The following is a 13,125-nucleotide window of genomic DNA, read 5'->3' on the forward strand; positions in this document are numbered from 1 at the left end:
GGCCAAGGCTGTCCTACACTCCCTTTTTTCCTGAGGGAGTCTTGGAAAGACTTTCTTGGCGTACCTGCTAGGTACCCTTGAGTGAAGAGTGTATATATGTATATTTGTGTGTATATATGTGTAAATATTGGGTACTGATGTATCACTGCACAGTTTACATAGATGTATATATGCATATCTATTTGTTGTTGTTCTTGTTTGTTCAATAAAATTGTGTTGGACTTCACCCCACCTTCCTTATTGTGTGAAGCTTGGTACACTCCCATGTGTGGAGGCACAGAAGAATGAAGATGAAAACAGGGTTAACATACCTGTAACTTATGTTCATCGAGTTCTTCTGTGCTGACACACAACCCTCCCTCCTACCCCGCTGTGAATTCCAATGCACAAAGATGTGGTGGCTGTAACTGAATCTGATGTGTTTTAAGGTGTTACGGCTAAGTGTGTTGGTCAAGCGGCGGCAAAGGAGAACTGAGGGAAGGGGCCGTTGGTCGCTGGAGGAGCACGTGACCGTTTGGGCGGGAAGACGGTCGCTGAGGCGCGCGACGAACGGCCCCTTCGGAGCCATGGAAGCTCTAGAAAATTCTCTGGCGGCTGGCCTGCGCCTGCGCAGTCCCCCCATGTGTGTCAGCACAGAAGAACTCGATGAACATAAGTTACAGGTATGTTAACCCTGTTTTCTTGGTCATTTAGGTCACAATTCTGTGCACACTTAATGGGATTAACTCCCAATGAACTCAGTGAGATTTACTTTTATTTAGGTTTACATTGTCAGTTATAGGATTGCAGTGTGATTTCAATCCTTTTCTTCCAGGTCCGAATCTAGTACTTTACTGAACCACGTTGGCTCAGTTTGAATGGTCCTCCAACCCAGCCTTTGAAGAATTGGGGGCACATGCTTTGAGCTTGAATGCTCCAATCTTTCCTCATATGCTTCCATTTCTGAATTGCTATATTTAAAAGGATGTCCAAACTGGACTAACTCTGGCTTAGTAATAACTTCCAAACCAGTTTTGAAATGGATTTGTAAACCATGGTATGGAGATTAGTGCTGATCATAGTTACCAGATTTGGATGTCATAGCAAGCTATGGTTATCATAATTGGAAGTTGAAGAGGGAAGTAGTATATGAGATTGAGGAAGCGCCCAAACCTATAGCACTTTCCTGATAGTTCATACCAGTGCTGGTATTAAGCTGTGTGTTGCCTTTTTCTCCTTTCAGAGTAAAATTGTCAGAGTTTTAAATTTATGGCAGAAGAATAATGTGTTCAAGAGTGAAATTATTCAGCCTCTATTGGATATGGCAGCAGGAATTCCTCCTCCAGTCGTGACCCCTGTCTTGCCTGGCACAACAGCTACCATGAGTAACAATACACCAGGTAATAAAAATGATTATATCATTTTATTTTTATGCTGGTGAATGTTGTTGGTGTTCAGAATGTGTCATGCTGTTATATGGGAAATGAAGCTCTGAATTAGTTTCTTGTGGGAAAAGTGGACAAAGGATAGTATGTGATTTTGTGTGTGTGCGCACGTGCACCATCAAGTCACCTCTGACCTATGAATGAGAGCCCTCCCAAATGTACTAGTATTAACAAACTTGTTCAGTTCTTTCAAACTGGAGGATGTAGCTTCTTTCATTCAGACAAGCCATCTCTTCCTACTGCCTTCAACTTTTCTTAGCATTATTGACTTTTCCAGAGATTCTTATCTTCTCATGATGTGACCAAAATACCGTTGCCTCAGTTTTGTCATTTTAGCTTCTAGAGAGAATTCAGGCTTGATGTGATCTAGAACCCACTTATTTGTCTTTTTAACTGTCCATGGTATCTTCAAAACCAGCACCACGTTTCAGTCCATTTTCTTCCTCTCAACTTTCTTTATTGTCCAATATTCACATCCATACATAATAATACCGAACCATACCATAGTATGAATTATCTGGGTCTGTTTCCCCATCAACACTTCTTTATTCTTAAGGATCTGTTCTAGTTCCAGGTCTCAATCTCCTTCTCATTTCTTCATTGTAGTTTCCCTTTTAGTTGATGACTGAACCAAAGAATAGAAAATCTGTAACAATTTCAATTTCTTCACAGTCAACCTTAAAATTGTGTAGTTGATTTGGGTTCGGTATACCATGCTGGAAAAAAAATCTGGTATTCCCAGAATACCAAATTCATTCTCCAGTTCGGCTCAGCAATACAGACCAGTCACTATCCATTGTTTCCTATGAGAACCAACATCACACCAGAGGATCACGCCAAACCAAAATGAAGCAAGGGACAGTCTTGCAACTAGAAGCAAACTCAAGCAAGGGAATGCCCACCCGCCCCCGAACTCAAGCTCAAAGCTCTATCCAGCCAAGTTAAGCTCCTTTAGTCATTGGTTTCAGTGATAGATTTAAGCCTGTGTTGCATTTTTTCTGTTGAAATAAATTGGACTGAAAATTGTTGTGTTGTGGGAAGCTGGGGTTGTTGAACACTTTGCCTAGACTGTCCTCCCTTGCTTCATTTTAGTTTGGGTGATTTTCTGGTGTGATGTTGGTCCTCATGCCTATGGCCATGAAAGCCATGAGCCATGTGTTTCTGCCATGGGAGTAATTTTTTCCCCACAATAAAAACTAATGGAGAGTGGCCAGTCAGCCTGCTCAGGCGGTGCTGGTGTTTTTGGGAGGGGTCTTCATTTTCATTCTGTTGGGCTGTCTGGTGTAATTGGGAGCGTGCCTGTGGCCATGGCAGCCATGATCCATATGTTTCTGAAATGGAAGTCATTTTTTCCTCACAATAGAAACTAATGGGGTGGCTGGGGGCACCTTCTTTGGGAGCCCATAAAATGGCTCTCCAGAGTCCAATCTTCATGAAATTTGGGGGTCTTTAGAGGACACTCAGGGGTATGTCCATGGAAAATTTTGTAGATTTCTTTTGCAAAGTATCACCCCCATCCCCCTGAATAGTCCCCATAGTTTTCTCCATAGGGAATTTCTATGTCTCAGGGCAATTAACAGACTTTAAAACAAGTATCACAATTTTAAAAATTAGCATAGAAGTATTACTAAAAGAACAACCCTTTATATAGCAAATTCAAGATAATTTTCAAATGTCAATAAATTTAGAAAAGCAGGTAAGAAAAAGTAGGCTTGATTCTCTTTCCTCAGTTTTTAACAAAAGCCTCTGGAATAACTAGGTCTTATAGGCCCTACAAAAATGGCACATGGCCTCTGGCAGACTGTTCTGAGATGACAGGGTGACGATTTAGAGTAATGTATTGCTTGATATCAGACAGACTTCCTGGGAAGACAGGGTTAACAAGGTAGATGAGTATATCCAAGCAGATGTACAGATTTATACTAAACAGTTGCTTAGGTAAACTATGCCAAATGCTTAAGCAGGTATGGATCAATATAAAGAGTGGAGTGGGGAAATGATGGTGACAGTTAAGCTCTCTTTGACATTTGCCCAGTTGATGATAACAGAGGGCCTTTCTTGGTGGTAGGTTTTCAGGCAGTGCATTAGCTGCTTATCTATGCACTGTTCATCCAGTGAGGGGGGTCGGGGGTGGGGGTAGCTTATAATTCTTGTCAGTAGTTTTAGCATAGGTGATTGAATGTGATTGAATAGTTCCGCCACTTATAAACAGTTGGGTAAATATCTCTTGTCAAATAAATCTTAGCACTCCAGGCACAACAAAAATAGTGCTTAAGTCCTCTGTTTATATTGTTTTATTTGGGTTCATTTGGGCAGATTTATATCTTGGCCTTTTGTTGCTTATCGCTAATCATAAACATGTAACAATAACTTCCTGCTTCTCTCCCCCACCCCTTCTCCCCATCTTTAGGCACTCCTGTGACTCCTGCCACACCAGCAAATGTAGTCCAAAGCTTACCTGATCCTTGGGTGTCGCAGATAACAAATACAGATACTCTTGCTGCTGTAGCACAGATTCTCCAGAGTCCCCAAGGGCAGCAGGTAAAAAATAATATACGTGTGGCTTTTTAAAAAATGTCCAAATTGGATCATTATGCAACTTCAGTGCTACATGTAGTTTATGTGGCCTACACATACTTTCAGATTTTTAGAAACCTGCTTTCACTTTCTTGTTTTGTCAAAGACAATCCAGAATGTGAAATTGAATGCCAGCAAGCATCTTATTATAATCTGTGCTCAGATTTACAAATCCAATATTGGAGTCGAACAACATGTTGTGCCTTGTTTTAGATACTACATAATATAATATTTTTTATCAAAATTGCTTGAACAGTTTGAATATCCTGTATGTAGGTGCTTTTGTTGTTTTACTATCTCTGTCTGCCACAGCAAACTTTAAAAGTCTGGTCTGTAAATGCAGATGCAGAATACTTTATGTCAGAGCTGATATTTAACTCGAATTTGTTTATTGTTCAGTAAAAATTCTATCATAAGCTTACCTTTTCCTCTCCCCTTCCCCCCAAATTCCAGCTTCAACAGTTAATACAGACACTGCAAATGCAACAGCAGAAGCCACAACCATCACTGCTACAGGCACTGGATGCTGGTCTTGTTGTTCAGTTACAAGCCCTCACAGCACAACTTACAGCTGCTGCTGCTGCCGCCAATACACTTAATCCACTAGAACAAAGTGTCTCTTTTAACAAGGTAGAAGTTATTTAGCTAGCATAGCAGCAAAGTATTTCTTCCAACCTGAATTTTTACAGAATATTTTTTGTGGATTTTGACTATACTTTTCTTGTGTGTCAGAACTTTGATTTTATTATAAAAGTTATAATTCCAATATCTTCTAAACCTTTTTGTGATGTTAATCTCATTACTAATTATGACAGAATTTATTAAAATGTTTCAGAAATGATACGTTGAGTATTTTTGCTTCTTTCAAAATCATTGGCTATCCACATTTACAATGTCAACTTTGACATTGTCAATGGCTAGCAAGAAAGATAGACTAGAACTGAAACAAATAAATTGTTTGGGAGGGATTCGGGCCTGAATCTTAAGCCTTACTGTCCAAACTGGGAGGCAGGGTGGTTTTTTAGGATGTTAGTACCAGTTCCCAGAAGCAAGTGATCAGTTTGCCTCGATTTGGTACCATGTTTACTAATTCTTAATTGAGTTTCAGAAAAAACTAAGAGCTTGGAGTGATGGGCTCTTGGTTTTTTTCAGTAAAAACTGTTCAAGATTTTAAAAGTATAACTGTATTACAGAGAAGCAGCTGTGTTGCTGATAAATTGATCTATAAGTAAAGAAAAAATCTTGAAATATGAAGTTAGGCATGTAAAACAAGTTGCCTATGAGGGCACCAACAAAGTTAGTACCATGTTTAAACAGATTAATGATGCCTGTGTACACTAAGACACAGATCCCTGGTGTGCTGTTGCTGTAAATGTACCTGGGTGCTTGGCTCTTTGGATAACTTTTGGTTGTTTTTAACATGTCCACTATTCCCTTTAAAGCATAAGATGTAACTCTAAAAAGAGTTAACAGGTATTCAGCAGCCTCTTGTAATGGGAGGAGACAGTTTCCAAAGTTGATCAGCCCACCCCCTCCAGGCCCAATCTGATGTTCAGTTCCGTCCATGCTTGCCCCATGAGCTTACCTTAGTAGAGACATGGGTTACAGCATCTAGCTCCTCTTCCTTCCATTCACTTCCGCTCCATGCCTTTAAGAGTGGAAGGTCAATGTACTCCTTGACAGCCCTTTCAAAGAGCATAATGCACCTGGGGTAGTAGGCCCCACAGGGTCCTGGAGCCTCTTGCAAGAGTTCTCTCCCTCACAGGAGGACAGGTTTCCCATGTGACTCCCCCCCCCATTGGCTACTGCTCCGCTGAGGGGGCAGCACAACTTTTCATGTTTCCCTCAACATGGTAGCTAGCCAGATGATCAATAACCTCTTTCCCTACTCACAGCAACTGCTTTTTGAGGGTGTCTGAGTCCTAGTCCCTACTATATCCTTTTTTATACCTAATTTGTATTTTATTGTTTTAACATGACAGGTGTATGTATCTAATATTTGAAATACTTGAAAACAGACATCTGTCCAGCTGATCACATGGAGGGGTTCAGTGGTACAGTTCATACTTTGCATGCTGCAGGTTCCAGGTTTTATCCTTGGCATCTCTAACTAAAAGGATCTCAAGTAGCAGGTGTTGAGAAAGAGACCTTTCTGAGCCTGAATTCTTTCACAGCCACTTCTAGTCAGAATATGCAGTTTTGAACTAGAGGGACCAATGGTCTTACTTTGTAGAAGGTAGCTTCATGTGTTCAGCTTGCACACCTAGTACATTTCTAATGTTTGGTTTGTTTTCTCCTAGAAGTTGATGGACAGGTTTGGGGATTTTGGGGAAGAAGCTGACATTAATGAAGAACCTAAAAAAGAAACACCAACTTCCCAGCTGTAAGATTTGTTTTTCTAAGTTAGAAACACTTTATTTGGAAATAATTTGGAAAGTTTGATTTTGTTCCTATGCACTAATTTGTCAAAGTTTCCCAGATTTCTTTTAGGACAAACTTTGAAAGGAAGTATAATACCATCTGATGTTTTCACATTATCCACCTAAAAAAATCATAAATCTCATCCATCTGAGCAGGTTTTCACTGTGTGTATAAATGAAATCTTTTAAAGTCAAGTTACTCTTCTTACAGCCTCTATTTTAATCATGCAGTTATACTTGCTAATATTGATATCCCTTCCATTATGATGAATTTTGTAATAGTTAACCTTTTAAGATGCCGGAAGATATTTTCCTATATATTTGTGTCAAGTTCATGCATTTAACCTTTTAAAAAATCAAGTGAAAACTGATTTTTTTTCTTTACTGTCCAATTCAAGAATAAGACAGATTACAATTCCCTGGTATTTTTTTAATGCTAAAAACAGCTCCACAGATTAAATTAAACAGTAACTTCATAATGACTTTTCAAAGTAGGATTATTATTGCCTTCAGGAATTGGTCCCACAAGTACAAAAAAATTAACCTCCCCATAATCCAAAGGCCTGCACTTGGTGTTATGTCATACACTAGAATTTTACTCTCGTTCTTTGATAAGCTAGTCATTAGGGTAGGAGCTCCATCCCATCCCCTGGAGCAGCGTTGGAGCTGTGGTTGAAAGTGAACACCATCGATTCATGTTCTCACACACTGGACTTCTCAGATCATAACTTCTGGACTTTATTCTTCCCCCTATGGAAGTAGGTAGTTGAACAGTATGATCTCTTATCAGGATTTCTAATACTTTTTAGATAATGCAATTAAAAAGAAAGCAGTGACCTTTGGGGGGGGGCTCGTTTTACTAGAAGAGGCAGATCTACACACTACTGTTGATCTTTTCCAAAAATGGATTTGTTGAGATGACTGCTGCAATTTTGCACCCTGTTCCCAAAATGTATTTTCAGAGCCCTAGGTTTCATTTGTTGCAGGTATTGGTCTAAAGTAAAATCCCAAAGTAAAAGCCAAGTAATATATTTTATTAAGACTAATCAAAATAACACAAATTTTCATGTTTTTGAGAGCCAGTTTGGTGTAGTGGTTAAGAGTATGGGACTCTAATCTGGAGAACCAGATTTGATTCCCCACTCGTCCACTTGAAGCCAGCTGGGTGACCTTGGGTCAGTCACAGCTCTTCCAGAGCTCTCTCAGCCCCACCCACGTCACAAGGTGTTTTGTTGGGATAATAACAGCATACTTTGTAAACTGCTCTGAGTGTCAGACTGTGGCTAAATAAGGCACTCACTACAGGGTTCCCTTTAGAAGCAAACACAAGTCCATTGTTTGGAAAAGGAAACTTTACTGCAGAAAAGGTCCATTATAGTCCACTGTCCTGAATAGGAGAATCAGGATGGTACATGATCATTGTTACCAATGAAGAGCAAGCATAAGATACAGAGTAACAATACCCATCTGGATCAGCCTCCCCCCACAGTTCTCAAAACAACATCTCTCAGTCCTGGGAAGCTGCTCTCCTTCAAGGCCAATGCTTGGTGGAACGGTGTTAGACAAAACAGTCTCCGCCGGTGGGAATGCTGCCTGGGAACTGGTGCACCTGGGAAGAGAATACTCAAACACTAGAAGCATTAGAAAATGGAGTCAGTACAGTTTAGATATACACTGGACCTGACATTCTGCCCCCCTTAAAACAAATCCCCCCCTGGCTTATATGGATAGCGAGTATGAAAAGCTTTGGTTAATCTAGGAGCATGAACATGTGCAGAGTTCACCCATTCATCGTAACCAGAATCAAAGTCCTTCCACCTAATGAGGTAAAAAAGCTGATTTCGTTTAAGTTTAGAGTCCAAGATTTGTTGTACTTCGTAGTGTGTTTGGTCGTCAATCAACGTTGGAATGGGTGGAGCTCTGACGTGCCATTTGTTGTCGGTGGGAGCTCTTTTTAGAAGACTGACATGGAACGTATCATGCACATGGCGCAGGTTCTTGGGCAGAGTTACAGCAACAGTCACTTTATTTATTATCTTGCGCACAGGAAAAGGTCCTAGGAATTTCAGAGCGAGTTTGCGGCTGGTCTGAGCAAGTCTTAGGTTTTTTGTGGAAATATACACATGATCTCCGGGTTGTAATTCCCATTCGGCCGCACGGTGGCGGTCTGCGTATTTTTTGTAATCCAGTTTGGCTTTGTCAAGGTGCTTCTTAATAAGATCCCATTGCTGCGCCGCCTCCCCCCACCACGAAGATACATCTGGCGATTTAGAGGAATGGAGAGGGGGGGCATCCAACGGGAAGGGATTGAAGTGAGTCCCGTAGACAATTTTGAAGGGGGCCTCCCCCGTTGAAGCGTGTACACTGTTGTTATAAGAGAACTCGGCCAGAGGGAGAAGGTCCACCCAATTATCTTGTTGAAAATTAATGTAGCAACGAAGAAACTGTTCTAAAATTTGGTTTGTTTTTTCGGATTGCCCGTCGGTTTGTGGGTGGTGGCTTGAACTGATGCCTTGTTCAATATTCAACATTTTTAAAAGCTCCCGCCAGAAGTTGGCAACGAACTGTCCGCCGCGATCCGAAATCACCTTGGACGGAAAAGAATGTAATTTTACGATGTGTTTTAGAAACAAATCTGCTAGTTTTCGAGCGGAGGGTATAGTAGTACAGGGGATAAAATGAGCTTGTTTGGAGAACAGATCTACCACCACTAGAATGCAATTATGTCCTTTCGAGATAGGTAGATCAGTGATAAAGTCCATAGATATTATTTCCCAGGGTCTGTTTGGCGTTTCCAATGGTTGCAGGAGACCCGGAGGCTTCCCTTTTCTGGTTTTGGCGCTGAGGCAAATAGGACAGGAACTAACGTATTGGGAAATGTCTTTGCGCATGCCCGGCCACCAGAATTGTCTTTGGATTAGGTGCAAAGTTTTCAGATACCCATAATGTCCAGCAGTGGGAGCGTCATGACAGCGCTGCAAAACTTCCAGTCTGAGGCTGTCTGGGACATAAAATTTGCTCCCGGCTAGCCAATCCCCTTGTGGGGCTTGGGTTAGTTTGCTTCGCGGAGCCTTATCCCCCTCCTTCTCCACCTCAGTTTTAAGTTTCGATTTCCACTCTTGGTTGGCCGGGAGGGGCTGCTTGGCACGGCTGCGAGTAGTCACCACGCCCCCAAGTTGCGTAGGCGAGAAGACAGTGTCGACAGTCTCCTCCCGTTTGCTCTTATGTTGGGGCATGCGCGATAGGGCGTCTGCCAAAAAGTTAGTTTTGCCTGGGAGATAATTTAGAGTGAAGTTGAATTTGGAAAAGAATTCCGCCCATCGCAATTGCTTGGCATTCAGTCTGCGTGGGCTTCGGAGGGCCTCCAGATTTTTATGATCCATCCAGACCTCGAAAGGGTATCGCGCCCCCTCCAGCCAATGTCTCCAGTTAGTAAGGGCCGCTTTTACGGCAAAGGCCTCCTTCTCCCACACATTCCAATTCCTTTCCGCCTCCGAAAATTTCCTAGACAAGAAAGCACACGGCCGCAGCCTGCCATCCTCCCCCTTCTGCAGTAAAACCCCCCCTATCGCCGTATCGCTGGCGTCAACCTGTACTATGAAAGGGGAATGTTCGTTTGGGTGGGAGAGGACGGGTTCCGTTACAAATTGCTTTTTTAGACAATCGAAGGCCGTTTGGCAATCGGGGGTCCATTGCAGTTTGGCAGAGGGTTTTTTAGCTTGGTCCCCTTTATCTTTGGTTTTCAGCAAGTCTGTTAAAGGGAGCGTGATTTGGGCGAAATTTGCTATGAAGTCTCTATAGAAGTTGGCAAAACCCAGGAAGGATTGCAGTTCTTTACGGGTGGTGGGTTTCTGCCAGTCCTGGATCGCCTGTATTTTGGCTGGATCCATTTTCAGGCCTTCTTGGGAGATACAATACCCGAGGTAAGTGAGTTCGGTTTTATGGAATTCACATTTGGACAGTTTGATGGGCAGCTTATTCTTCATCAGGGTGGCTAAAACTTTTTGTACCGTTTGAACATGTTCTTCCTCGGTGTCTGAGTAAATTAACACATCATCAAGGTACACTACCACCCCTTTGTACAGAAATTCGTGTAGAACTTCGTTTATCATGGACATGAATACGGACGGGGCTCCCGTCAAACCAAAAGGCATAACTAAGTATTCATATTGTCCGAGGGGCGTATTGAAAGCGGTTTTCCACTCATCCCCTGCCTTGATACGAACGTGGAAGTAAGCATCTTTTAGATCTAATTTCGTAAAGATCTTACCTTGGGCCACGACGTTGAGAAGGTCTCGGATGAGCGGTATAGGATAGGCGTTGTTGGTGGACACTGCATTCAAGCCTCGGAAATCTGTGCACAGTCGAAGTCCCCCATCCTTCTTTTTCACGAAGAGGACTGGCGCGGCGTGGGGGCTAGCGGCTGGGCGGATGAACCCTCGTTGGAGGTTGGTGTCGATGAATTTCCGGAGCTCTTCGCGTTCATGGAGACTCATGGGATAAAGTCGTCCTTTGGGCAGTGAGGCTCCGGGTAAAATTTCTACCGCACAGTCCGTTCGTCGGTGCGGGGGTAGAGTATCTGCTTCCTCTTCAGAGAAAGCATTTAGAAAAGGCCAGTACGGTTCGGGTATTTGGTTGACTTCTTCTTGGGTGAGAAGGGCCTTTTCTTTATGAGTCGGATCTTCGCCCCAGTTTTGATTCCAACGGTGATTTTTGCAGTTGGTATGACTGAAGGTAATACATCCTTGTGCCCAGTCTATGTAGGGATTGTGATCACACAGCCATTTGCTGCCTAAAATTAACGGGTACTTGGCAGTCGAGCTGATGACAAAGGACCTCTTCTCCCAATGTTGTCCCATGCCTGTGATCACTGGGATGGTTTCAGTTGTTACAGGATTCATGTTGGTACCATCCATTTGCTCAAAGATTACTGGGTTTTGTAGATCCCGAGTAGGTAGGACTAGTCCATTGACTAGAGCAGGGGCAATGATGTCTCTTGAGCAGCCCGAGTCAATAAGAGCTTGCACCCGAATATGCATCTTCCTCTCTGGGTTGATTAGAGTCACTGGCATGAATAAGATGGACCCAGGCGGCCGGTTCCGTGCAGGGACGGGCTTAGGACGGATCTGTCGTTTGGGTCCTTTCACGACAGATCCATTTCGTTTCCCGACTGGGGACTTTCTGGATTAGCTTCTGCGGTTGGGGAAGCGGGATCGTATTCCATGACTTCTTCTGCTTCCAGCCCTCTCTCCGAGGCTGGCCTTTGGGAAGCGCCGCGGCCTCTATTTGCTCGGGGTGCTGGAGTCGGGCGTTGGAGCGTAGGAAACGGAGCAAGGGTTGGACGCCGTAATTGGAGCGGAGGTCTTTGCACAGGCCGGTAAGGGCATTGTGCTGCAAAGTGACCAGCTTGTCCGCATTGCAAACATAGCCCTTGTTGCCATCTAGCATCTCTCGCTCCACGGGTGGCGTAGCTAGCTCCCCGTGTTCCCCTTTGTAAGGTCAATGGCCTTCTTTGTCCCGTTTGTTGTTGTTGTTCAACCAAACGGACTTCCAACATGCGATTTTCTACTTCGCAAACAAGTTGGATCCACCCTAACAACGTGGGGGGATTGTCTTGCATGAGGGCTCTGTCCAGAAGTCTCGGGTTAAGGCCTTGTTTGAACAGAATAATTTTGGTGGACTCCTCACACCTAGGGCACTTGGCTGCTAATTGCCGGAATTTTGTGACATAGTCTCTTGCTGACATGCTGCCTTGTTTGATGGCTTGCAACTCTGTTCGGGCCCGGGTTTCTTCTAAGGGGTCTTCATACTGCGCTCGGATAGCATCCACTAACCCCTGAAGAGTATCGAGTTCTGGGGCCCCAACATTGTATAGTCCTACATACCAGTCTGCTGCTTTGCCCTGTAAACGAGATCCAAGATGTTCGATTTGACTGGCCTCACTGCCGAAGAGGTGCCCCCACCGGTTGAAAAACTGTACCACTTGGACTAGGAAAAATCCCAATTTGGATGGATCCCCATCGAAGGTGGCTTCCAGCTTCACCCAACCCATCGGGAGTTCCTGTCTCGGAGCAGGCGCTGGGTAAAAGTCCATCGGCAGTCTTAGTTGCGCCTGAGGAACAGGAGGAGGTAACTGGAGTCTCGGTCGGGGCAACGGTGCCTGCTGTACGGGTGGCGGTTGAACTTGCGGTGCCGGCTGGGGTTGGGCTGGTTGTGCGGGCGGAGGTTGCCGTGGTTGCTGTGTCGGGGTTGGTCTTGGTTGGGCCGGAGGCTGTAGTGGCAGGCGAGCAGGAGGCGGCAGTCTCGGTCTGGCCGGTAACACGGGAGGCGTTAGTGGCAGCTGTCGAGGTGGAGGAGGTTGGTGTGGGAGAGTGGAAATCGGCCGCTGAGGAGGGGGTTGAAGGTGTCGTAGTGGTGCAGGCCGTCCCGGTTGGTTCGGGGGTGGTAAAACGGGCTGGTCCTGGGGCTGCTGCAATAATATGAGCTGCGGTCGAGGTGAGAGAGGCCGCAGCGGCGAGGGTTGAACCGGTGGAAGGCCGCGCGGGCTTGCCCCTCCGGGTGTTGTTAATCTGGGAAGCAGCGGCTGGCCTTGTGGCGCTGTTAGACCGTCCCCCGTAGGTTGCCCGGCGGGGACAATGTCTCGCGGTTGCCGAGGGGCTCCCTCCTCAGAGGGAGCCGCGTGTGCTCCCTCTTGGTCCGGCCGG

The 13,125-nt window shown here is 44.4% G+C and overlaps 1 protein-coding gene across 3 annotated transcripts in view; it reads left to right on the plus strand.

The window, feature by feature from the left end:
* SCAF8 (SR-related CTD associated factor 8) overlaps positions 1-13,125 on the plus strand; it is a 122,168-nt gene that overhangs the window by 27,855 nt on the left and 81,188 nt on the right. For 2 of the 3 annotated variants that reach the window (XM_054969837.1, XM_055004009.1), the window contains exons 5-8: positions 1,223-1,379; positions 3,835-3,965; positions 4,455-4,631; positions 6,302-6,384. In XM_054969837.1, coding sequence (XP_054825812.1) covers positions 1,223-1,379; positions 3,835-3,965; positions 4,455-4,631; positions 6,302-6,384 — 548 coding nt within the window. The remainder of the gene's footprint in view (positions 1-1,222; positions 1,380-3,834; positions 3,966-4,454; positions 4,632-6,301; positions 6,385-13,125) is intronic. The other variant, XM_054969838.1, reaches the window with a different exon arrangement.

The sequence above is a fragment of the Eublepharis macularius genome, chromosome 1 (assembly GCF_028583425.1).
Source record: "Eublepharis macularius isolate TG4126 chromosome 1, MPM_Emac_v1.0, whole genome shotgun sequence".
Taxonomy (NCBI): Eukaryota; Metazoa; Chordata; class Lepidosauria; order Squamata; family Eublepharidae; genus Eublepharis; species Eublepharis macularius.